Below are 27,564 nucleotides of genomic sequence, written 5' to 3'. Positions count from 1 at the left end.
GCTACATGCCACAATCAGCCCTAGGTCAGGCTTACATAGAATAAAACTTTCAGGATGGAAAAAAATATTCCAACAGAAATCACATGTTCATTACAAAAGATTAATAAATGTCTTAGACAGCCGTCTGTTACCATGAAATATGAAGTCTCAGAATGCAAAACTCTGGTCTCATTTTGCATATAAACCAGCAAGTTCTTGGGTAAGAAGGAGCTAAAAAAGAAGAAAAAGAAGAGCAATTTGTTACAAAATTAATCAAAATATAGAGTAAAACAGAAGTCATAAAGGTAAACAAAGAACAACATTTAACTTGGGTAGTCAGTACAGCGTAGTAGTTAGAATTTGTAAAAGTGGTGTAACAAAGTGTTCAGGCTTAAAACTGTGAGTCTGTGTAACTCCTGTATGTGTGGGTGTGTGTGTCTTCACTTAACATGTATTTCCTGAGAGTCTACAATCTGATAGATTTAGTTCCTGGTATTAGCAAGCAAGGATAAAATCCCTGGTTTTCATGACAGCCAGGGACAGATGCTGCTAACATGTGAGTTGATAGCAAGGATTGGATGTGTGAAGTGATGATCCCAAAATGTAGATAGGCCAGCATGGAAAGGCTCCTTGAATCTATGGCTGAAGACATGAAGTCCAAGTCATGTACACTGGCATGGGAAGGTGAAAGAAAGTCAGGGGAAAATTTAAAAACCCAGTGACATCAACATGCCTTCTGCATGCAAAGAGCTTATGGAGTCATCTGTTTTGGGTGAAATGTAGAAGGCGGAATAGAGATAACAGAAAGATGTGATCCCAGAGAGGAGAACCTACTGCAGGGCTTGAGAAGACAGGTGCTGGTGTCAGGTCAGCACTGGAACACAATCAGATGGACTGATGTGTTGGGGGCTTTTTGTAGGGCAAGTAATGAAAAACAGAGAGGAAAAATTACTACAGGTTATTGCAGTCACCCAGGCAAGACACAGGCATAGGTTAAATTAGGATTGTAGCAGTGGTGAAGATCTAATGCTGCATTCATGTTGAAGAGAGAAGCTGTTGATTTACTAGCTCATTGTAAATGGCAGAAAGCAACTATAAAAGTTCAAAAGTAGAATTGTCATTTACTCAGACAACTGTGAAAAGGATAAATTGGGAGGAGAGTCAGAAGTATATCTAGAAATGTCATGTAGGAATAGAGAATTGTGAACAACAAAGAAGCAAGTGATATTTACTTCCTTCTTTTTAAAGTTCATTCTTATTTATGAGAGAGAGAGAGAGAATGTTCCATGCGCTATTTCATTCCCCAAATGTCAACAAAAGTTGGGGCTGTGCCAACCCAAAGCCAGCAGCAGGAACCCCATCAGGGTGTCCCATGTGGGTGTCAGGGGCCCAACTATTCCATTCATGGTTTTCTGCCAAACAGGTGCACGTATGTAGATAGCTTGATCCAAAGCAGAAGCAATGCTGCATCCCAGGAACTCTGATAAGGAATTCAGGCACTCCCCACACAGTAGCTTAATCTTCTGTTACAATGCCCTCACACAGGTGGTATTTAAAGCTACAAAATGTAATGAGATACTGAACCAATTGAGTATTAAGAACAGAGTACTCTAAGATCAGAGAGAAGATCATATGGGACAAGATAGCTAGCTTAGTTGGCCTTTGCAGACCACACACTCCTGTTTCAGTTGATTTCACCTGCCTACTCAGTTTGTTTCTTCAGCAGAATTGTTTTATGATCTGTTCCAAGCACACTGCAGGAAAGAAGGGATTAACCATCAACAAAAACTATGGTTTATTTTTCTGTGAACACGAAGCCATAGTATCCAAATATTCTACAAAATCCCTAGCCAACTAATCAATCCCATCACAATTCTAGTTCAAATGTTCGCAAAGAAAATAGTACAGTAACAGGATGTCCTTATGATAAACCATCTAGAGAGAAAAGCACAGTATTATGTGGAACTTAATGTAATATTTTGGCCTCAATATTTAGCAAACTTGCTCAAACATTACTATTGCCAATGGTTTATAATGTTGTTAATGTAAATGCATAATTTCAAAGTGAGCATTCCTTTCAACATGAACTACAAACTCTGAAGAGGCACAGTGAGTTGGAGTACAATAACGACAATACAGTTCCAATCCAAAATAACTGGAAGGCTTGGAAATTCATAAACCATGCATAAATATGCATTCTCAGTATGCTAGTATTTATCATTTTTTTCTTTGAATAACTTTACTCATAATATTGTATGAATACATTGTATCTTCATTTTAAAATAGCTTTTCTAATGAGAGAACTTCATCACATTTATTGAAACTGCTCAAATGGATTTAAGTAGTTTGTCCACTCTGTGTTAGTGCCTCTTCACAATCCGTTTGGTAATAAACCTCTAATAGTCTATAGGAATTCCCCTTAACTAGATTAGGTCTGTGCCTGCATGCTCAAGACAAATACAGCAATGCTTAAAAAGTGTATATCCAATCACCAGCACCCAGGGAACCCACGCATTATTGCATATAACCCTGAAGATGTGTAGATTGGAAAGGATTCATGCTATTTCTTAAACCTGATCAAATACTGCCTAATGTTATGTGAAAAGATTAATATTACTAAGAGGGAGAAGCAAATTATTTAAAGGACTGTTTTCTAAGTAAGTAGAAGAATTTCACAAAGAGCCTATGACACCATATTTTTCCTGTAGTGTAATATAATTGCTGATATGAGATAAACCCATAAATAATTAATATAAACACAGGTGTCAGGAATTAATACAAATATTAGCAGAAACATGTGCAAGTCACAGTGTTGTGAGAGCCTTCTCAGTTAAATGATTTGGAAACTGGAAAATAGGGCATGATAAGAGGCAAACAGAAGCAACAGCTTTGACTGCCTGATCACTAATATCCAATTTTATGTAACAGTCCATTGCTGCCAAAACTTATACCCTTGCGAATTGTGTTGGGCTAGAATATACGTTACACAGCATAATAAGCTTGTATAAGAAAAATATAAACAATTTAAGATCTTTTATTTCATCTTGGAAACATTTATAGTTTGTGCTCTATAGAATTTTCTAGAATATCTCGACTGAAAGATAAAAATGAGGAAAACATTACTCTCTTTAAGATCTCTTAAGAAGCCTCAAGCTCAGGCCTGGCTCAGTAGCCTAGTGGCTAAGGTCCTCATTTTGCACATGCCAGGATCCCACTTGGGTGCAGGTTCTAATCCAAGCAGCTCCACTTCCCATGCAGCTCCCTGCTTGTGGCCTGGGCAAGCAGTTGAGGACGGCCCAAAGCCTTGGGATCCTGCACCAGAGTGGGAGAACCAGAAGAATTTCCTGTCTCCTTGTTGTATATTAGCGTGGCTCCGGTCATTGCGACCACTTGGTGAGTGAATCAACAGATGGAAGATCTTCCTCTCTGTTTCTCCTCTCTGTATCTGAATTTGCAATAAAAATAAATCTTTTTTTAAAAAAAAAGAAGCCTCAAGATCACTCTCTTTTTGCGGATGAGCTTATTTGATGAAGATTGTCATAAGTAACTATCAGAAAATTTGTCAAATTGTAAATTATCTTATTAAAAGGGTTTATACAGTAATAACACTAACATTAGATGTTCTGCTTGTTTGTTCTGCTTTTTAATGATACAGTTCCACAGGATCAGGGATTTCCCTTCCCTCCTCTTCATTCTCCCTCCCTCCAACTGCTCTCCCCTACATTATTACAGTAGTGTAGTCCTTCAACATCAGTCACCAGGGGTCATTCTGGTCTGTAAGTGTGTCTTGACGTTGTAGGTATAGACAATGGAGGAAAGTTCAGCATCCTATTGTCAAGATATAATCAACAGTTTCATTAGGAATCCATTTTTCATTTGGGAGTAGATGTGTATACAGAAATGTATCTTCACTTCTTGGTTTGTAAGTCTCCATTACGCAGTTCCTCTAGATCAATATGTGTACATACATGTTTACATATATGTGTGGATACGCTTTTGATCTTGTATTTTACATGAAGGTTACCTTATATCAGAAGCAACATACGATATTTGTGCTTTTGAGATTTGCTTATTTCACTTAACATAATGGTCTCTAGTTGGGACGATTTTGTTTCTACTTTGGCCTACATCTACAATGACTTAAAACACTAAAACAGCAGAAAGTTAAACTTCAGGGGCTACTAAAGGACTTACTACTGCAATAATATGGGGAAAGGGAACTGGTGAGGGAGAAAGGGCAGAGGGTGGGGGGAATCCCTTTATCTAAAAAACTCTATTATGGGAATTAGTAACTATAATTATAAATAAGAATTATGGAAAAAAATAAAGTTTTCTTTAAAGCATGCTCATATATTATTATATTTTATTTGGTATAAACATTAGTATCAAAAGAAGTGTAACAGGAGTGCAATTTGTTTTCTTATAACTTATATGCTAATGTGTTTCTCGTAATTAAAACATCTATTTGTTAAAAGAAACAACATGAGTGTCAGACCAGTAACTGTTTCCCATTTTAAAAGCCAACACACTTGGAAAAAACCTATACTAAACAAGCTATAACAGGTATACATGATTGATGTATCTAAAATGATACATGTAGGAGGTAATTAATATTTAATATTATTTTTTTGGTAAGTACTCTTTTTTCTATATAATTCCCATCATGCTTCACTTCCTCTGGGGATTCTGAACTTCCTCTTCTAAAATTGGTGCAATCAGGTATCCTTGAACATCAACTCGCATTTCATCCCAAATTTAGTAAACTGATGAGACAACAATGCTTTATTATTTATATCCATCAAATATCTTCTATCGGTGCAAATAAGCATGCAAAAATATTCTTTACATTATACTACACACTGCTCCCGTTTCTGCCACAGATAATTCCTTTTGTTCACCTTCCTGGGAAAATATTTATTGTTATTCAAAAGACATGCAACACCGCTAAGTATGTGTCTAGTATAATTTAAAGTGGAAACTTGGGGGCTATTATGAGCTGCACACAGAAAAAAAAGCACTGTTCAGTTGCTGTAATTTTGCATGCATGTAACTGCATGACACTCGTTCTTGAGACAGAGTGGCCTTCCATGTTCGTACGTTTACAGACCTTCATCCTGGCCTTCAGGTGGCTCAAGAATTGTGTCAATATTGCAGCAATCTGCTACAGACTAGTACACTGTCCATTTCATCCAAGAGTTCATCAGGCCAATTACAGAAACCCCTTGGCTCCAGGACAGTTCCAGCACAGTACCGCCTGCTGCTCTCCCATGACCATCAGAGTTGTTGAAAAGGTGGGATTTTACACTTTGGTGTATTTCATATGTAAAATACCTTCAACGAAGTTGTTACAGTTAAGTACATAATTGATACATAACATATAATTAATACATGATGAAAAGGATGCCGCTGCTTTAATTTTCCAGCAGTAGGACATCAGAATGTTCAATTTCACCATTTAAATGCTACGCAAAACTTAAACACAAAATTGCCTGTTTTTTAGCGGGAAAATCACGTCTTACTGTTTTCTGAGATGCAGGGTGCAAGGTTCCCCATCAATTGTAATGATATAAGTCACCTAAAATAAAGAAAATAAAGGTGACTTAGTAGATCAGGTATAAGCATGGTGGTAGTCTTATCAAAAATGAAATGCACTGAAAGTGTTAGGATTATCAGTGTCATAATAATTGCTTCCAGTTATATAAAACCATAAGTAATATCTGTGCACGTATATATACATATGCATAAATATCTATGCATCTAACAGAGTTATTTAATGACTATTTTTCTAAAGATTTATTTATTTTTAGTGCAAAGGAAGATCAAATTTTTGTACAGAAGGAGAGAAAGAGGGAAAAATCTTCCATCCACTGGTTCACTCTCCAAATGGATACAACAGCCAGAGCTGAACCAATATGAAGCCAGGAGCCAGGAGTTTCTTCCAGGTCTGCCATGCAAGTGCAAGGTCTCAAGGTTTGGGGCCATCCTCTACTGCGTTTCCAGGCCATAATCAGGGAGTTGGATAGGAAGTGGAGCAGCTTGGACATGTACCGGTGTTCATATGGGATCCAGAGCTGGCAAGGTGAGCCATCGTGCTGGCCCCCCCTTAACAACTATTAACATGTCATATCTGAATTGATGATACATGCACTTTAGTAACTATTAACATGTAAAATATAAAATGATGAATGGATGAACAGTCAGTGAAAAAACAAGCAGCACCTTCAGGGATGGAAGTGGTAACAATGTTCATCAGCCTATGGTTTGGCTTCCCAGAGTAGGACTGACTCGACCGTGCCCCGGTTTGCTGCAAGTCACAATTCCTTTAACACACATACCAATTTCAGATTAGACCTTTGAATCTAAAATGGAACAGAGTGTGCAGGCCCGGTACAGAAAAACTGAGTAGCACTGCTACTGAGTGGGAACACCTGAGAAGCACAGCAACGTATAAGCCGGCATCTGTGTGTACTGGCACGTGGGTGACCAAGGCCACAAAAAGCCTAATTCTAGACCTTAAGGGAAATGGTCCTGGTTGTGGTTCATGAGACATCAGAGAATCTTAACCGAATGCTTTGTCTCTTTCAGAGGCCAGCTACTAACCCGGGCAGAACATGTTGTTTGTGCACCATTCATGTTAAGATCAAGTCATTTATTATCCTTCAGAGAGGCAGTATTGTATAGATTATGTATTTATATATGTATAACATAAGATATATGCATAAATGTACATATAGGTATAAATACACACACACAAATGAAACCCAAAACAGACAAAAAGACCAAAATCATTTTTAAAGAATTGAAGAAAAAGAGAAGTTTGAGATAAATGAAATGCAAATGAAATGAAAAGAAAAACAAAACATACATGGGAATGCATTAAGACATTTGAAAAAGGAAAGACTGTAGCAGGAAAAGTTTATAATATCAAAGGAGAGGGCCCAGCGAGACAGCTTAGCTGACTAATCCTCCACCTCCAAGTGCCAGGATCCCCTAAGGGCACTAGTTCATGTCCCAGCTGCTCTAGTTCCCACATAGCTCTCTGCTTGTGGCCTGGGAAAGCACTGGACAATAGGTCAAAGCTTTGGGACCTTGCACCAGCATGGGAGACCCGGAAGAAGCCCTTGGCTTCTGCGTTCATATTGGCTAAGCTCCCACTGTTGCAGCCATTTGGGGGAGTGAACCAGTGGATGGAAGATCTTTCTCTCTGTCTCCTTCTCTCTGTAGATCTGCTTTTCCAACAATAAATAAACACTTTTAAAAAAAGGAGATCTAAAATCAAAACTTTATTTTATATCTGAAGGAAACTCAAAAGAGCTAAACCAATAGTTCCCTTAAAAAGGCAAATACAAAGATAAAAGACAAAAAAGAAAAGAAAAACAGAAAATGGTAAGAACTTTCTGAAAATATCAAGAAAATGTTCATTCTTAATTGGATGAACTAGGTTTAAAAAAAGAGATATTGAAGTAAAATCAGGCAGAACAGATATTACAGCTGGTGCTACAGAAATCAAAAGAATTGAGAATATCACAAATAAAAATAGGCAAAATATTAAAAAAAAACAAAGGAAATCACTAATTTCCCAAAAATACATACCTATTACAAATAAATCATAAAATTTAGATATAGAAATTTTATACATATAAATATTGCAATTTATATTACATGTAATATATAAATCTATAAGATAACAATTATATACGGTCGACATGCAAACTCTAAAATGGTGATATACATGATGGAGCAACTATAATGAATATTACATTTTATATATGATAAATATTTACATAAGTATCATACATATGCATATTATAATATACATCATGTCATATATCATGTTATATACTCATAGAAATATAAATTATATAAATGTGGCATGCAGTATATACAATTCATAAATATATACCATGTAACATACTATATATGTTTACTATACTAAACATATACTATGTATTTATGTAAATATACTATACATGATACATATGCCAACATGTATTATATCAATGCATATATCAATGTAAAACAAATAACTTAAATGCAAATGACATAACATAATAATGAAAATATATTATTTTATGTCCATAATGATTATAAAATATAAATGATATAAATATAAATAAAATCTATGTATATTATAGATGTCCATACTTCATATAAAAACAGTGGAGTCAGTACAGTATCACCTGCCATCTATTGCCCCGGCACCCATATGGATTCTGGTTTGTGTCCTGGCTGCTCCATTTCTGACCCAGCTCTGCTTATGGCCTGGGAAAAGCAGCGGAAGATAATCCAAGATCTTGGCGACCTATATGCATGTGGGAGACCCAGACGAAACTCCTGGCTTCGGGTCAGGTGAGCTCTGGTTGTCACAGCAACAGGCGTGAACCAGTGGGTGAAAGATCTCTCTCTCCTTTTTTCGACCTTCCCAATAAAGATAATTAAATCCTTAAAAACTACGAACATATATCCAAATAATAAGACAGTTTAGTGATAACAGCAAAAGTATCAAAGAAAGCAAAATCCAAGACTAGGTGGCTTTGATGATGCTTTCCATCAAATATAAAATTTAATTACTTATAAATAAAAACATGCTTCCTCAGAATGGATGTTTGGCATAGCAGCTAAGATGAAGCTAGAGTGGGCACAGTAGGTTAAGTGCCCCCAGTAGTGCCGGCATCTCATATGGGCATTGGTTCTAATTCTGGTTGCTCAACTTCCTAGCCAGCATTTTGCTAATGTGTCTGGGAAAGCAGACGGCCCAAGGCTTTAGGTTCCTGCCCCCATGTGGAGGATCAGGAAGAAGCGCTTCGCTCCCAGGTTTGTGCTGGCCCAGCTTGGCTATTCTTTATTTACGACCCATTAGTGGTGGCTGAAGTGTACCGTCATGTCAGCATATCATAACTGATAATTCAATAAGTTCGTATCTTGTTCTTACAGCCTTCTCTGTACTCTAGAGACCGTGGTGACTAACAGCATTCTGTGAGCAGAATGCCTAATACAATTGAGGAGGCAAGGCTTGTGCTGTGGCACAGAAGTTAACCTGTGTTAATCTGCATCCGGTATGGAGGCTGGTTGGACTCACTGCTGCTACACTGCTGGTCCAGCTCTCTATCTGTGCTCCTGGAAAAGCAACTGGACACCTAGTACCCATGTGGAGGACATGAAGCTATTGGTTCCCTGCTTCAGGCTGGCCCAGCCACAGCCATATAAGGAATAAATCAGCGATTGAAGATTTGATTCTCTTGCCACCTTTTCTGTTTCTTCTTTCAAGTAAATAAAAGGAACCTTTAAAATAATTCAGACGGTATCTGGTCCTCTACCATAAGATGACAGAAGGAAAAAAAAAGAAAAGAAAATGAATTTTGTATAAAGATGAACTTAACTTATTTGCATTGTAGTATCTTATACTCAGTATTATTAGCCGTGAGGGTAACACAAGTCAAAACTATGCTGAGCTATCACGATGATCAGTCTGAACGGTTATCATCCAGAAGCAGAGCTCAACCATGGCTGGTGAGGATGTGATGAAAAAGAAACTATTATACACTTGTTTGTGGAGATGTACATCAACATGCTTGCCTTCGCAGCAGTGTGGACATTCCATTAAAAACTGGAAACACATTTGCATAAGATCCAGCAATGCTACTCCTGGGTACACACCCAAAAGGCCTGACCACATTGTGTCAAACTTGTTAAGAGGGTAAATACTTTCAGCATCATTTGCTAAGTGGAGTATTCAGCAGCAGGCTTGGTCAGTCATACCCCCTTCCACTAGCCTCCTACCCAGAGTGGTTGCATCAGTGATGGAAAACAAACTGAGGCTATGAATGGGATTCTTCCATGGTAAAGGGACACAGATTTCCAGGTCACAGTACCTTATCAGAGCCCAGAGCTTCTGATTTTTAGGATTATCCAATCGCTTCATTTAGACTCAGCTTTCAATTCCCTAATTTAGAGTTACTCTTTAACATCATGGCTTTACTTGACATTCGAAGGTATTTTATCAAAGTTAAAATGGCCTCAATACTTTCATACAAACTAAGAGACTGTAGTAGACAAATATTTCTCTCTTCATGATTTCTGTAGTAAAACCATTTCACATCCTATGGTGTTTCTGTATCTTTTGGCAAGTAGTAGATGATTTGAATGTTAAAAGTAATCATTCAATTGTAATGTGTTACACAAAAATCATGAAAGAGTGCAAGAAAATGACTGATGAATGATTTTTCAGAAAACAGCTTATTGTGCTGGAATTGTAGTCCACGTTAAACAGAAACAGTCCTGCCTATGTCCTGATTTCTTTCTGGAAAAGTGGATGTATGAGGAATAAATATTTTATAGACATTTACATGTATGTCTGTAGCCACCTGTACAGACATCCTCCTTCAGATAGTTAGTGTGAGAATTAACTGAGAGTGTTGTAGGTGAATATAACATCATTTCAAATTTTACTTTTAGTGTAATTGTTCAGTGTGTAAGTTTAAATATTGTTCATGATCGATTACAATGTATTCTAATATTGTAGGCTGAATTATTATTTTTTAACTTTTATTTCTAAAATGTTTTTCTCAACGTGAAAAAACAACGTTTAGAGGAATGGCGTCTTTTAACCACATGAACATCTAAACTCCAGTGATGTCTGCTTCAGTTTGCAATGTAATCTATATATTGTATCAACTTGGAGTATTCAAGACAACATTCAAGGTCAAATGCTTTCAATTTCATCACTCTTTGTCTAGCTGAGAGTCATTTTCCAGTTAATGATCATAAACAACATTTTAATCTAATTTACATAATTCTGCAATTTAATTTTTTTCACATAATGAGGCAACCTCTTCATTTATTTCTCCTTCCTTCCCTCCCTCCTTCCTTTGTTTTTTCCTCCCTTTTTTCTTCCTTCCTTCCTTTCTTCCTTTCCTCTCTCCCCTCCTCCCTTCCTTCCTTCCTTCCCTTAGACACTGCTACTCGTTCTGTGTCAAACTCAGCACATGGAAATTGCACTTAAGACCATCGGTGTTGTCATTTAGTATTTGGTAACACTTTTTTTCATGCTTACACAGGAGCTTTGTGCAGTGCACATGTCAAAGAGGTTGGTTTTCTGTGAGGAAACCAATCAGTGCCGATGAGGTGTATTGGCAACGATGAAGATCAGGGGCAAGGAGAGGTCAGGTGGACACAGCAGTGCCAGATCCATTGAGAACGCTGTGCTTTGGCTGCAGAACACCGAACCGCGGCGTCCCACCTGCTACACAGGTGAATCCACACAGACTTAACCGCACGAACCTCAGGCATCCTTTACCTTCCTGTCTGAAGCTCTGCTTTCATCCGACCTCACCCGCCGTGGAACTGTGACGTGCAGGAATACTCCTCCGGAATCTGCAGTGAGAACACGGTATGTAGTGGAAAGTTTCCTAATTTTTTTTCGTTGTTGTTTGTTTGTTTGTTTGTTTTTTATTTCAGCCAAGCTTTAGCTGAAAATCTGCATCCACAGTAGTCTAAAATGATGCACAGCCTTTTTGCGGCACACTGTTTTAAGCACGGTTTTCAACGTCTGTTCAAGGACAGACACAATGACATTTTAGGGGCCCAGAGGAACCTGGTTTCTTCAGCTCCCAAGTGAACACGTTGCGGGCCATCCACCCACCTGTGTGTCCCATCACAGCCTCGGGACCGCCCTGGCTGAGTGTCAGCTGCTGGCGCTGAGTGTCAGTCTAGACGCCTCCGCGGGAGACCTCGGTTTCTCTATCGGGCTTTGGGGTGTGCGGTGGCATGGGGAATCCAGGAAAGGTTGTGAGGTATGGCTGAGAGCTGAGAACGGACCCAGCCCTGCTGCATCACCGAAGGAGCACGGAGAGGAGGCTGCTAGAGGACTTACTCAGGAGGGCGTGCAGCTCTCCAAGTCCAGCGAGCAGTGTGAGGAGAAGCAGCATTGTTCTGGCCGGAGCGCAGAGAGCACGGCCCAGGCGGACGACCGTTGAGCCATGCTGAAGCTCGCGGGTGTGGCCTGAGCCCTGCAGTCCTGGGACACTTGGGCAGGTAGTACCGCCCCTCAAGCTCCAGAGTGGAGGACTGATTTGTCGTAAAGAAGTGTAAGAGGTTCAAAATCCCCGGGATTGATTTTAGCTTCCCATAGGTGAGATGATTTACCTCTGCAGGGGGGAACTTGGCAGTTCACTTTCCTGGAAGGCCTTACTGACGATACTGGACCAGGTGGAAAAACTTAGCCATTTTAATCTGTTCTAAGTAGCAATTCCTCACTGCTGATCATAACTCACTCGGCAACTGTGTATCTTTGTTATAGCATTATTGCAAAGACACACCGAAGCATTAAGGTGTAAGTCACCTGTCTTGTTAACAGCTACTCTAAGCACAGCTACGCGCTTTAGAGATGGGAGAGACAGCAAGACAAGGACAAAGTGGAACACTGATTCAGTGTAGAAGAGAAACTCACTAACTGCTCCCTGAACGTTCATGCAACTATCTTCTCTACTCACCTGTCACACACCGGGCTTCCTCTGTGTACCCCGGATGAATTGTTCCAACAGTTGCAAAACTGAAACCCGTGTCCTTCAGATGTTTGTATGCCTGAAAGACAGAAGCTAAGAGATGGGGGAACTAATGCAAGCAGTGGACACAACAGCCCCGACTGTGTGAGCAGTCATGGATGAGAGACAAGGTTCTGCAAGAATCATCCCAGGAGTGCCTTTTGGAAACACTCTCATTGAGATATCACTCAGCAGCCTCCCATTTGACTCATGTAACCTGAACAATTGTGGTGGGTTTTGACATAGTCAGTGAAACGCTACGTGGAACCACAGCAGCCTGCATTTCAGTCTAGGTTTCATGTTCTAAATTCTCAGTTAGACGCTAATGTGTACCCTGGAAGACAGCAGAGGTTGTTTGAGTAGCTTGAACTTCACTGACGCCTGAAGGCGTCTGGGGAGTGAGTCGGAACATGAGAATCACTTACACGCCTTAGATCTATAACCTCTGCTCCTGTCCACCTTCACTTCCACCGCTACCCCATTTCCACTCCGAGCCTTAAACCGCTATCAAACTAATCTCACCTCCAGAGAAAGCCATGCTCTCTCCCATGTCACATAAATGAATGGTCTGTGATCTGCTCGGCCAGTGTCAAGGCTTATCCATGGTGTTGCAAGGCCTGACCCCTTCTGACACGGAAGTTACTCCAACAGAGGGATACACTACTTTTTCCTCATTCATTGGCATCAGTGGATGGGCACTGGGAAATGACCAATGGATCTTGTTCATCCATCTCTTGCCCAGGAATTTCTTAGCTTTGTGATGCAGGCCCTGTAGGTCCTGGTCAAACTCCAGATACAATGCTGTGAAGCAAGTCACGGTGCAGCCACTTCAGCAAGAAAGGTGGGAGAAGGGGGATTACAGCAAAGAAAGCCTACCCAGGGAAGCCCAGCTTCAGTGGGGACTGATGTGTGGATCCCCCAAAGGACCACAAGAACCTCATGGGTTCTCAGTTTACACTGGGTCCAGGAAGCATTCACCGGAGACAGGACAGATGCCCTTGACCAAGAACACACTTAGAGCAACCCCTGCAAGATGGAAGCGAAGGCAGGGGCCACCTGGAAGCTCTGGAGATGCCCATATCCAGGCTCTGTTTCATTGTCCATCCCAAAGCCTGTGATGGAAGGACAGAGGACTCACCAGTTGTTGGAGAGGGGCAGGGGATATTAGCAAGGCCATGAACATCTGCAGGGGGCAGCAACAATGGGAATGGTTCTTACTCTAACTAACAGCTTCCAGGGCAAATCTTATTTCCCACTGAACATTTACAACAGAAAACCAACAAGCATGGCTTTGTTCACTCACAGTCGCAGGATTTATTTTCTTTAGTGGAAGTGAAACCTGAAAGTCACAACTAAAGGAAAGCCAAGCCAGACACGGTTTTTCATTCTTGAGTCAATGCAGTTAGCAGTGATTCTTGGTCATATCCTTCCTCCAGTCTATTGTTTCTGCTGTTACGGATTAGTGACTGTGAGGGAAACAGAAATGTAGAAATGCTTAAATTTCATAATTAGCAACTATAGGGCAGTAATCAATTAGTACAAAAACAAAAAGACAAACTACAAGTACAACAGCAAAAACCCTGGAGATACTGAAATCCCTGTTTTTCAGTTTTTGTTTTCCAGGACATTTGTGAAGCATTGTTTCTTTTTCATCAGTAGCTTGCACTAGCCACATGAGAAGATAACATTGTCAGTGGAAACTCAGGGGTTTTGTTCCCAAGCTCTTTATACTAGAGAATCACCCCTTGTGTAACAGAGGAAACCAATGATGTGAATCCATGAGGAGGAAACAGGAGTAACTACTATTTGCCTATTTTTTTTTCTGTAGAGGCAGAATACCTCCAAAAACATTCTGCACATTTCTAACAGGAGTTTCACATAATAATTTCTGAATCTGAACTCATTCTTCATTCTCCACTTCACCCACCACTGTCCACTTTACCAGATACGGCTGTCATTTTTTCCTAACCCAAGTACACCCAGCCAGTCAGCACACTGATTGCACTTGTCCCGTTTCTCTAAAACTGGGTCTGGGCTTATATCTTCCCATCTGATCCTGCCCTCCCTTGACCTTTCCTGCATATGCAGTCTTCTCTCAGCCATCTAGTGGAGAGTGTCTCAGCTGTTTGTCCAATCACCTCATCTGGCTGAATCCTCTTCCCCTTACCTTCTTCCAGTGCAATTGTAAAACTCACATGTCATGACAAAGCTCCCTCAAATCACCTCAGGATGACTTCAGCTATATCCCTCATCTCCTGGAATAGTTCATCAACTTCTCTATTTCTTGACCCACAAAGAGACTAGCTTTAAAAGGAAACAAAACAAAAAAACCTTACATCCTCTATTAATATGCAAATCAACTACATGGAGTCCAAATCTCCCATAGCTTCCTTCTTTCACTCACAGTAAGGTGTCAGAAGTCTTCTGAGGCCTCCAAAATCCGACCTGAGCATCTTTCTTTGATTTACTTACAGTCTTTTGGCTAGCTTTGTTTCAGATGAACTGGTATTCACTGATGTTCATCTCACATTTGGGGATAGATTTTTTTTTTAACTTAGAAATATGCATGGGAAATTCTGCCAGACATTTACCCATGCAAGATGGATTTGTTTTGTTTTTGAAATCAGAAAGATCTGCATCGATTTCTGGTGTAAACACTTGCACAGTGAGTGCCATAGGGTTTTTCCCCCTTAGTATAGATTTACTGACTACTTTACAAAGCAGACTTACAGAGAATGAGAGAAAGAAGTCTTTCATTCTCTAGTTCATCCACAAGGGTTTCAGCTAGGCCAGGATGAGCAAAGAGCCTGGAACTCCATCAGGGTCTCCCACATGGTGCAGCAACCCTCCCAGGCATATTAGCAAGGAACTAAATCATAAATGGAGCAGCTGAGACTTGAACCAGTGTCCATAGGGAGGTCAGCATTGCAGGGAGAAATGTTACCAGTTGAACCAAAACACCGGCCTCAGGGTTGTGCAATTTTAGATGGGATGTTTGAAGTTCAAAGTAGGGAATGCTGGGGCCTGGTTCTTATCTCGCCCTGTCCCTGCCCCCGCACTTAGTGACACAGGAACAAACAAACAGATTGACTTAGCTGTCAGAGTCAGATACAACGTGCTGGAAGACTGGCACCCCTGATTTGGAGGGACATTTTTCCAATGATTCCCAGTGACACAGCCAAATTATTAGTATTTTTTACATAAATACATTAGAACTCTAAAATACATGCATTGATTCTCATTTTTTTTTCATTTCATGATAGAAAAAAAAGGTACATTTCAGAATTTGCCAGAGATGTAAGAACCCCTCAATCATCATCCCATCTAGCAACCCCAGTTGTTTTCTTCGACTGTGTGTTTAAGAAGTATTCTCAAGACTGTAAACTGTGTTATCTAGTTGCCTTAGACTCCAACTCCAAACCTTACAAAGATTCTGAACTTTGGAGAAGTTATTTAAATTCTGCCTGACCATTTGCTTGCTTCCTAAGGAAGCATAGCAATACCAATGGAGTTCTAGAATGGAAGAAATATAAATCATGGAAGACAATGTACATGAGTCTACTTATCAAAACCTTAACTGAAGGAGCAGGAAATATGAGTTTTTTTGGAAGTTATTCAAGGTAACACATAATATCTATCCAGGCTAGTTTCTTGTTGTAAAGAGATGATTGCATAACAACTCTCAGGCAGATATTAATTGACATTCAATATGGCCAAATGAACCTAACAGAATCAATATTTGAATCGTTATCTTATGCTTAGCTTTGTCATGTGAGAATAGCAAATAACATTGGGGGATGAAGTATGGCAGTAGTTTCCTGAAGCTAGGGGTAGCTGAAGATCTACAAGGACTTCATGATTACCACATGATTCATCAATAATTTTATGCTTTCAATTTACCTTTAATTCCATGACTCACTGCTGTTACCACTACTTTCTTCCGTTAATGATCTGTATAAACAATGAGAACATATTTTGATTTTTAGGATAAGGAAACATGGCAGTCTTGAGCTATAGCAAGAAAATCAAATAAATAAAAAGTTAAAAGTGTGCTAATTCACTTATATAGACTATATTTATATAGAATACATTCTGTGCTTTCTATATGTTTGGGTGTTTGATCTTTTCTCACTTTTCTCTGAATTGTAGAGATGATAAACTTTGTTTTAACTTCTCATGCAGTCAGTTCTATCCAGCAGTCCTCCTTATCACTGTTGTTAATGAGATCCTTTAATTGTGCACTAAATTGTAGGCTGACATAGCTTCTCATCATAGTGGTGTGCAGAGAGCCCGCGTGCCAGCTTAGGAACACCAGAGTTCACCATAGTGAATGTGGGCAGGGAGGATCCGTCTCCTGGTTCCTAGTTCACGGCTACAACTCAGGACCACACATGATAAGAACGGGTTTGAGCTCCATACTTGGACTTGTAAACTCACGCACAACTCTTCTGTCTAGAAAGAATGGACTGACAGACATCGGGACACTGGCTGCGCACAGATTATCAGTATTTTCTTTAGAAGCTGATGTAGAAGTGGTTGGAATAGATGTGTCAGAGCAATTTGAAGCAGGCCAGTCATTGTGGAGAGATTGAAAGGAGAATAAGAACTGATTCAATCCTAAACCAACAGCTCATGACCTCCATTTGTTCAGGCCTTGAACCCTGACATCAGTCATGGCCGCTGTGACACTTAGGCCTATCGTAACCTCCTTTTGTCATTCATAGCTAACGAGTCCTTCCCACGATAGTTTTCCAAGTGTCTGAATCACTTTCAGCAACTACTGGTGTCACGAGGTGGGCTCTTCAGTGAGAGCACCAGGAAGACTTCTGCCAGTTCTCCTTTCATGAAGTCAACTGACACTAATTTGATTATGCAAATATCATTATAAAGAGTCCAATTGTTGCCCTGAATTTCAACATATGTTAGATTTTTTTAATATCCTAATTTTATGAATAGAGTCATCGATGAACATTTTAATCATGGTTTTGTGTCCACCAGCATTCCTGAAAAATAGCCATTGACATGTTGCACCAAATGAAACCCATGTATCTCTCCTTTAGGTGTGTTCTTACTCTCCCTCAACATTCACTGAGAAAACCATGTTTGACATTGTTATGTGAAATTAAAAAAAATAACCTGTGCAATACCTGAATTACTTTTTATAGACATAGGAACAGTACTGTCTCCCTCATTCTGTGCCGGCTCCAGTTGGTCTAGCCGCCCACATGTCTAGTCCCAGCCTTGCTTCCCTGACTGTGTGTGTCACCTGCTGAGCGCGTGGAATGGCAGGGCGGGCACCGTGGTGCTGCCTGGGAAGTGAGCAGAGCCTCCTGAGCGTTTTAGTCAGCTCGGCTTCTCCTGGAGAGGCTGCCAAGATGTCACGAGCAGCTGCAGTGGCTCCTGGGAATGGGACGTGTTCCTGTGTGCCTGGACTCTGAGACGTCCTTATTTAAAACTTACAAAAATTAATCCTCTTCTGAGAATTCCTACCCACAATACTCTGAATTGCATCCAAATGCTTCCCGTAATTTTAAAAATTAATGTGTCTACCCACCCTTCACTTAAAGGTTCTTCTCTTTGCCAAAATTTCTTCAATTTATTCCACTTCAGAGCAATGACACCAATGATAACAAAGAGTGGTAGATAAAAGTATAAACTGAATAAAAGGCCTTTCTTTGGTCCAGAACGCTGATATCCTTCTGGCAAGGAAAATCCCTTACCTAAAAAACATGGATGCATCTATTTAAACTTTTCAAAAATTACATCAAACTATATCAGTAATTTGAACTGTGAAAATTTGAAATTTGAACAACACAGATTAAGGTTAAATTCGGATTTAGCAGTGTTTCCCAGTCTTCTATAACAATATCCCCCCAAAACATTATATATCTTTATTAATTCTATACATTTATACATATTATTGGCAACACATGTAATACAACATGTACTACAATTCACATGAAAAAATAACGGAAACCTCTCCAACTTGAGGAAAGATATGGACAAACACATTTGCAGATGCTCAAGAGGTCTGATCCAAAAAGAGCTTCCTCTCGACACATGATGGTCAACTTTATAATTGGAAAGGACATGAGAAGTATTCTAAAATTGTGAAAGAAGCTCATTAATTCACGCTTAGGCTTCAGATCAGCACAGCACCTGCCATTGTGGTCACTTGGGGAATGAATCATCAGACGGAAGATCTTCCTCTCTGTCTCTCCTCCTCTATATATGACTTGCCAATAAAATAAATAAATCTTTACAAACAAACAAAAAAACAGATTGCATTGGCTTTCCAATTAGTTTGTGTTCTTGTACGAATGTTAGGTCTACTTTCGTCTAGGCCAGTGAAGAGACACTGGCATTTTGGTGGAGTTGTCACTGACTCTGTAAATTGTTTTGATTCGTGTGAACATTTTGATGACTTCGTTCTTTCAATCTGCAGAGAAAAATCTCCCATTTCTTCTAGAGTTGAGATTCTTTCATCATGTTGGGTCATTTTTATTTTGGAGAGTATTTTTTAGACCTTTGCTTAAATTCACCCCAAGGTATTTAACTTTTTGGTAACTTAAAGTCCTTTATATGAAACATCATTATTTAATGTTTTATGTTTTGTGTTAGTGTGTACATCAATAAACAGATAATTGGGTCCTTCCTGTAGGATTTGTACACACTTTTTTTTCTTTTGCCTAACATGTCTGACTATCATTTCCAGAAATATATTGAATCAAATTGATGACAATAACCATCTTAATCTGGTTCCAGATTTTTGCTTTTCCTCATTCAATATAATTACTGGTAGTGGGCTTATCCTATGCAGCTTTAACTATGTGTATTTCTTTTGCATTTAAAATTTACTTATCATATAATGATATTGTATTTTTATTGTTCTTTTTTACATGAATTTTAGTTTTAATGCTGTTTACATAATTGATTAGGGTGGACTATGTCAAGGATTTGGATAAATTGGGTGAAGCTACTGTTTCCAAATTGGTAAAAAGAATTTTTATGCAATGACATACAGTTTCTGAGCAAAGAGAAAAAGGCATGATTCCCACATTACTTTTCTTCAAGAATAATTAGAAAAAGCCTTAAGTTTAATGATCATCAAGAAATGGAAACAGATAAGGTAAGATAAGAAATCATAAGATACAACCGACCAAATTGAAAAATGTTCATATAATTTCTACTAATAATGTGGTACAAATTTGCACTGAATATTCCCACAATCAACATATTAACATTTAAATTAACATGCAATGGATACTTTAGTTTCTTAGTTGCACTAGGTCAGGTATCCAGTATCCACATACAACAGCAGAAATGTGGTCCAACTTCTTTAGAATGCACTCATTTACACTCACCTGGACGGTTCCAAAATCCATCATCAATACTCCCTCCTGGTGAATGTTTTGTTGCCTCACAATAAGGGGGAGAATATCCAGCATCACAGTGACAATTAAGACGATCATTGCAAACCTAAATGAAAATCAGATAGAACAAAACACTTGTATATCACAAACAAGAATTGCAATTGCTTGACAATGTAAATTGTTACAGATATTTAGAATTTACTCTAATTTTTAAAATTTGCTATGAAAAATATCTTTTGAATCATAGGTTTTATACCAAATTGGAATGTGAAGTCATTTCATTTCATTTCATATCTCTTTAAATTCTCAGTACCAGCGAACAGTGTTGCCCAGGTATGTGAAATGGCTGATGTTTTCTAGACATAGAGGTTACAAAACTAGGAAGACAATGACAGTTCAAATTTGTTGTGAATGGTGCTGGATGATAAGAGTTTTGCCAATGGGTAGTGGTTTGACTACCAGTTGGTTAGGACATGGGTTGGGACACCGGCATCCCACAGCAGCGTAGCTCCAGTTCTCATTCCAGCTTCCTAGCGATGAAGGCATTGGGAGGCAGTGATGATGGCTCCTGCGATCGGGTTCTAGTCACCAACATAGGAGTCTGCATTGTATCTCTGGATCCCAGCTCCAGGACAGCCTCGCCCTGGCTATTGTGAGTCTCCCAGGATGAGATGACAGGGGATATTTTCTGTATGTTCTCTCTTTTTGTCTCTGTTTTTCTCTGCTTCTCAAGTAAACAAATGAAAAATCCAAAAACATACACAATTGCCTTGGTGGCATTTAGCATTTATGATAAATGGGGAATGAAATGAACCTTTACAGTAAGCAATAAACTTTGCTACACAGGTATGACTTTTTAAAACCTATGCAGAAAGCTACAAAATATTTGTAAATGTGGTCTGTGTATGAATAAAAAGGGTCGGTGGCCTATCAGAATCCAGAAATAAGATCACATAAAAACTGAATGGTCAAGGAAAGAAACTAAAAATAGTGGCTTATGCAAAGAAACAAAAAAGTAATACAATTACTTGTGTGAAAATGTTCAGGCAACATATGGGAACTGATCATATCTTCCTGATCACATTGATGAGGCAGGGATCATTCCTACTCAGAAGTCACGGGACATAAAGTTATACGCATGCTTCCAAAAAACAAAGTCCAGAAAACTTCTATAACCCAAGGGATGATTCCACGAGAGATACAAAAACAGAAAGTTGGATGCTAAATATGAACATGTATTTGTCAGAACCCTATCATCAATGACCAAGTAAACAAATTAACAATGGTTTGAACAGGTTAGAAGAGGTCTAAGAGACTGAAAAACAGCGTTGGCCAGAATATGAGGAAATTTGCATTTTCTCATATGACAGGTGGGAGTATAAATTGGAAAGTTTCAGGAAGACTTTTTACTACCTGAGAAAACTTAAACAGTACATATATTAGCTCCAATAGATTTTATTACTAATAAGCATGCCAAGATGTCTGTGCAGCATTGTCTTGTTGTACGGCTATTGGCAATAGCCAAGTTTAAAAGCCATAGTGTTTTAAAGGCCATTGGTAAGATCACTTTATAATTTAGCCTAGAAGATCCATGCATGGAAATAAGCCGAAGCCATCAAAAGATGAAGTTGATCTGAATGGGCAAGTCTCACGCTCTAGAAATATTGTATCATATGCAATTTGTATGGTATGAATATAGTTTTAAGTGATTATCAATATGTAAGTAAACAATCATAATCATACACATATATGATTTATATATATATTATATACAATAGTATGTACATAATAGACGCAATAATAATATATAATATGTACAATCTTAATACTTTTATTTTTAAAACTTAGAAACAGTTATCCAGCATGTTAATCATACAATTTGTTACATTTTTATATATTCAATCTGATGTATGCATAAGTGATACGCATATGTAAAAATGCAATCTACTGTTTCTATTTCATTGCAATTTTTCAAAATAAACATCATTAAAAGATTTAAACCTTATCTGGGAAAATGTTATTGATGTGAATTAAAATCACTATATTGAAGAGAGTAATTGACTAGATCAGAGAATAAACAGGAAGCTGTCCATACACTGGGAACAGAAAGTCTGTCCTAGCCCCAATTAGTAAGCTGCCAAAAACCAGAGAGCAGGGAGCCAGTCCCCTCTGCCTGGCCAGAGCCACTTGGCGCCAGTTCACTGCACGGGTTGTGAGAATTCTATAGCTATCCAGCTGGGTGCAGTCGTGAGCTGAGTTCAGGGTGCACAGAGATCTACACAGACCGTCTGCATTGTACTTGTGCTGGTATGGCTGGGTTACATCTACAGTGGTACAACCTTGAACACGGATCATCCCAAAGGATCTGAGGGTTATAAGGATTAAGTTTATACTTGATAGCAGTGACCACTACCTTCCCAGGGAGGATAAGAGAGGCAATTCATCATGCCAAACTTGTATCTCACCACAGACTCTCACCCCACACTTGAGCACTGACCAGAATACCTAGCCCACTGCCAGCCCATGTCACTATATCCTCATTAAAGCATTCGTTACACTTTAAAATCACAATGACACATCTCATAAAGTCTACCTGAAGAGAAAACCCATGGATCTGTATTTAAATGCCTAGCAGTAAAAAGATACATAACCAACACAAGTGAGGAAGACGGCACGAAGCTGCTAAAGAAACAGAAGAGTATTTCAAGTTTTACAACTAGAAGTGGACACCATAAGTTGTCTAAGAAAATAATTTTTAAAAAATTTTAAAGATGCAGGATTTTAGAAAATCCATACACGAAATAAAGAAAATGTTCTCACATTAGATTGGAATATTGAAAGTAAATCAAACTGAAGTGTTAGAAATGAAGAATTCAATATCAGAAAAAAAAAAAAGGGAAAGCCTTAACATCAGAAAGGACAAGATGAAGAAAGAATCTCAGAACTAGAAAATAATTCCTGGGAAAAAAAGGTCAAGTTTATGAAAAACTAGATGACTAAATAAAACAAGCAAAAAAGACATACAAGAATTATGTGACACAATTAAGTAATCACAGACACATATAAATATATGTGTGTGTGTGTGTGTATATTTACTTCCCAGTAAATGTACAAAAGAAGACAAAAGTAGACAAATAGACATCTATGTTAAAGTGATAGGACCAAGTTGTTGCCTTTCAGTAATAACAATGGACACAAATGGCCTAAACTCTCCAGTCAAAAGATATAAACCAGCCAACTGTATCAAAAGGCGAGATCTATCTGCTGCTACAAGAAACACACCTCACCAACAAAGGTATACATAGACTGAAAATTAGAAGATGAAAACGTATCCTACGTGAACAGAAAGGAAAAAAACAAGCCGGTGTAGCCAATCTCATGGCAGGTAAAGTGGACTATAACACAAAAACCGCTAAAAGACATGCAGAAAGGTATTACATAACAAGCCATTCAACAAGACAAAATAAATACAAGTGGATATGAGCCCAACAACAGGGCACCTGGGTTTGAAGAAACAGTTGTCAATGGATCTAAAGGGAGATGCAGAGTCCTGAAGAATAATGTGGAATCTCAACACCCCATTATCGATAATGGACAAATCTATGAGCCAGAAATTAAACAAAGAAACAACAGAGCTACCTCACATGGTGGATCAAATTATTTAATCAATATCTGCAGAGTATTTCATCCTATAAATACAGAATGCAAATTCTTTTCATCACTGCGTGGGACCTTATCCGGGTTAGAACATATCATTAGCACAACTAATGAAGAAAAAAAAGATACTAATTAATCAAATCAGAAATGAAAAAGTCAATATAACAATGAATATCAGGGGCCCAGCGGCGTGGCCTAGCGGATAAAGTCCTCGCCTTGAACACCCCGGGATCCCATATGGGTGCCGGTTCTAATCTCGGCAGCTCCACTTCCCATCCAGCTCCCTGCTTGTGGCCTGGGAAAGCAGTTGAGGACGACCCAATGCATTGGGACCTTGCACCCGCGTGGGAGACCCGGAGGAGGTTCCTGGTTCCCGGCTTTGGATCGGTGCGCACCGGCCCGTTGCGGCTCACTTGGGGAGTGAATCATCGGATGGAAGATGTTCCTCTCTGTCTCTCCTCCTCTGTGTATATCTGACTTTGTAATAAAAATAAATAAATCTTTTAAAAAAGTGAATATCAGGAAATACAAATGATCCTTAGGAATTATTATAAATAGCTTTATGTCAACAAATTGGTAAATAGAGAAGAAATGGACCAAGTTTCTGGACAGATACAATCTTTCCAACCTGAATCAACTTAAATAGACCAATAACTAGGACAGAGATTGAATCAATAATAAAGACTCTTGAAACAAAGAAAAATCCAAGACTGGACAGTTCCACTGTTGAATTCTATCAAACCTTTTAAGAGCTAATTTCCATCTTTCACAATTCATTCAAAAGAATAGAAAGAGAGGAAACCCACTAACTTGTTTCTATGAGGCCATCACCTTAATTCCTAAATCAGAAAAAGATACACCAGAGAAAGAGAACTACAGACCAAAATCCCTGGTGAACATTGATAGAAAAATCCTCAATAAAATACTAGCTAATCAAATCAAACAACAAGTCAAAGACAATTCACCTAGAATAAGTGAGATTTATCCCTGAGCTGTAGAAATGGTTCAACATATGCATATCAATAAATGTGATACACTGAAGAGATTATCTTAATGGACATAGAGAAAGCCTTTGATAAAATTCAACATCATTTCATGCTAAAAACCTTAAGCAAATTACGCATCGAAGGATCATTCCTCAATACAATTGACCTGTGTGTTAAAAATCCAATGCCAGCACTATGGTGAAAGGGGAGAAGCTGGGACACGACCACTAAGATCTGGAGCCACACAAGGATGCTCACTCTCACTACTGCTATTCAACACAGTTCTAAAGGTTCTAGCCAGAGATGTTAGGAGACAAGAAAAGGAAACCCTTCAATGCAAACTGGAGAAGAGGAAGTCAAGCTATCCCTGGCTGCAGGTGACACGATTTTCTATAAAGGGGAATCCACAGACTGAACTGGAATTCATCAGAGTTTGCAAGGCTTCACTGTATAAAATCAATACGAATAAATCACTGCCTTAGTAGACACAAACAATTCCATGGCTGAGGACATGTCCCACATAAGACCAGGACACAAAATACACACGAATGAATGGTCTTAACATACACAAAAAATTCCATGGCCAAGAATGTATAAGATCAGTCTGATTCACAACAGTGCCAAAGAACTTGAATAACTTGGGATAAACTTAAACAATGGTATGAGAGATCTCTATCTAGGCATGAAAGCTACAAAACTTAAAAAAAAAGGGGGGGGAGAAATCAAAACACGGAAAAATCTGCCATGCTTGTAGATTGGTAGAATCAATATTATCAAATGCCTATATTACCAAAAGTAATCTAGAGATGCAATATGGCTTCAATCAAAATATAAGCAATATTCTTCTCAGATCTAGAAAAATAATGCTGAAATTAATATGGAAACACTGACTCAGGACAGCTAAAGCAACTTTAAACAACAAAAACAAAGCTGGAGCTATCAAAATATCAGACTTCTGTAAGACAATGGTAATCAGATAGCCTGGTACTGACATAAAGACGGGTGAGAATATTAGCCAAATACCATAGAAATCCCAGAAGCAAACTTACGCATCTACATCGAAATAATGTTTGACAAGCTAACCTAAATCAACAATGTGAACCTAAGCACACCTAAATCAACACCTGCAGACTTGAGAAACAAGATACTGCTATTCACCTTTTGTAGAACTCCACATCAGAGCAAAGATCTAAACATACTACCTGATGCTACCAGATCACCAGAGGAAAACATCAGAACTACTTTGAAAGACACAAGCATAAGGAAAGACCTTGTGGAAAAGATCATAAAAGAACAGGAAATTACAGAAAACCAAGCCAATGGGGTAATACCAAGCTAGGAATCTTCTGAACTGCAAGGGTACTGATCAATAAGGTGACGAGAATAGCACAAAATACAACAGAACAGCAGAAAATATTTACAAACTACAGAGCAAATAGATCAGTATCCAGGATTTACAGAGGACCCAGAAGCTCAACAATAGTAAAACAACCCAGTCAGAAATGTGCAAAGAACACAAATAAGTATTTTCGAGAATATTAAGCTTAAATGGTTAATGGGCAAAAAAGGAAAATGTTCAGGTTCTCTAATTTTAGGGAAATACAATAAAAGACATGACAGGGTTCCACCTAAATCCAGTGAGAACAACCTACATACAGACATCCACAAACAATAATTAATGTTGAGGGTGCAAGGGAAAAGGTACTCTAAACCTATTCTTGGTGGGAATGTTGACTAGTGCACCTACTGCAGAAGTCAGTATGGATATTTCCCAGACAACTAAAAACAGATCTACCATATGACCCAGTCATAACACTCCTTGGAATATATACAAATGAGATGAAATCTACACATCAGAAAGTTACCAGAGACCTCACGGTTATAGCACTGCAATTCACCATAGCTAAAACAAGCAGAAAACCCAAAGGCCCATTAACAGATGAATGGACAAAGAAAACGTGGTACCAGGGAATACTACTCTGCAGTGAAAAAATATCATAATGAAATCTCGAGACTATCATATTTACATGTGGAGATACAATGCAGTATACATCTCTACTTCCAAATCAAAGCTGGAATCCCACAGAAACCATTAGACATATTTTGACAATAGGATGTTGGACTGTCTGCCATTGTCTGTACCGGCAATGTCAGGGCAAACTTAAATAACAGACTGAGTAACAGACTGACAGACTTACGACTGCTTATGAAGGACTATACGATTGTAATAATATGGGGAAAATCAGTTGGGGGTGGGAATTTGGGGAAGAGGTAGGGAAATCCCACACCCTATGGAATTGTATCATAAAATTCAAAATTATAAAAAAAATTCACTTAGAAAAAAAATCTTACCACTTGCAACAAAATAGACCCAGTTAGAAATCATTATGTTTAGTGAAATATACCAGTCTCAAAAGGACAAATATTATATGTTCTCTCTCTCTGCAACCACTAATGCACAGAGTGAAAAAAAAAAGGGATAAGCTTGATAAGGAAGATGAGCCTACTGGGGGAAAATGCTGTATACAGCATTCCTTTATTCCCAAGTAAGAGCAGAACTTTCACTTTCATTTTTAATTACGCTTAGATTTCATTACTTCATTTTTTTCCTTTTCCTCTACTTGCCTCTCTCATGACACATTTATATATCACAAATTTAAACTCATAATGCAGAAGTTAATGATAACGCTACTGTAACAGCTTAGGGACAAACAATAAGAGGGAAACAGGAAGGGAAGAGAAAGCAGAGGAGGAAGGGGAAATGCATTTGGCTCTAAATATCCATCGTGAAGAGACAGGAAGACTACTCATTTTATGTAAGTTTTGAAAATCAAATGAAAAAAGAGTAATTGTTACATACGCCATGCCCGTTACACAGCTGTTTTGAGTTACAACTGGGTTTCGCTGGATAAATGTCGATGTCCGAGCAACTTCCTTGGTAACACATCTACAAGGCATGATAAAGAAACCAACAACAGAAAATCTTTAAAATCAATAATTTGAATTCAAAAGTAGCATGATAATCAC

The 27,564-nt window shown here is 38.7% G+C and overlaps 2 protein-coding genes and 1 pseudogene across 6 annotated transcripts in view; all 3 read right to left on the bottom strand.

Annotated features, from left to right (window-relative positions):
* ADAM18 (ADAM metallopeptidase domain 18) overlaps positions 1-12,187 on the bottom strand; it is an 83,022-nt gene extending 70,835 nt beyond the window's left edge. Inside the window, exons 1-4 of one of the 3 annotated variants that reach the window (XM_058669785.1) lie at positions 11,852-12,187; positions 11,276-11,352; positions 5,499-5,554; positions 132-210 (exon numbers count right to left, since the gene is read on the bottom strand). In XM_058669785.1, coding sequence (XP_058525768.1) covers positions 132-210; positions 5,499-5,554; positions 11,276-11,352; positions 11,852-11,906 — 267 coding nt within the window. In that variant the 5' untranslated portion in view covers positions 11,907-12,187. Of the gene's footprint in view, positions 1-131; positions 211-5,498; positions 5,555-11,275; positions 11,353-11,851 lie in introns of those variants that run through there. The other 2 variants (XM_058669786.1, XM_058669787.1) reach the window with 2 other exon arrangements.
* Positions 4,648-5,248, bottom strand: LOC131481458 (MOB-like protein phocein; annotated as a pseudogene).
* A 1,628-nt stretch (positions 12,188-13,815) lies between the features above and the next one.
* The window catches only part of LOC101521203 (A disintegrin and metallopeptidase domain 3-like), a 91,801-nt gene continuing 78,052 nt past the window's right edge, over positions 13,816-27,564 (bottom strand). For all 3 annotated transcript variants that reach the window (XM_058669790.1, XM_058669788.1, XM_058669789.1), the window contains 5 exons: positions 27,398-27,484; positions 19,886-20,000; positions 18,076-18,241; positions 16,422-16,472; positions 13,816-13,987 (listed from right to left, as the gene is read on the bottom strand). In XM_058669790.1, coding sequence (XP_058525773.1) covers positions 16,424-16,472; positions 18,076-18,241; positions 19,886-20,000; positions 27,398-27,484 — 417 coding nt within the window. In that variant the 3' untranslated portion in view covers positions 13,816-13,987; positions 16,422-16,423. The remainder of the gene's footprint in view (positions 13,988-16,421; positions 16,473-18,075; positions 18,242-19,885; positions 20,001-27,397; positions 27,485-27,564) is intronic.

Source organism: Ochotona princeps, chromosome 11 (genome assembly GCF_030435755.1).
Source record: "Ochotona princeps isolate mOchPri1 chromosome 11, mOchPri1.hap1, whole genome shotgun sequence".
NCBI lineage: Eukaryota > Metazoa > Chordata > Mammalia > Lagomorpha > Ochotonidae > Ochotona > Ochotona princeps.
This window is presented reverse-complemented; position numbering and strand designations above follow the sequence as displayed.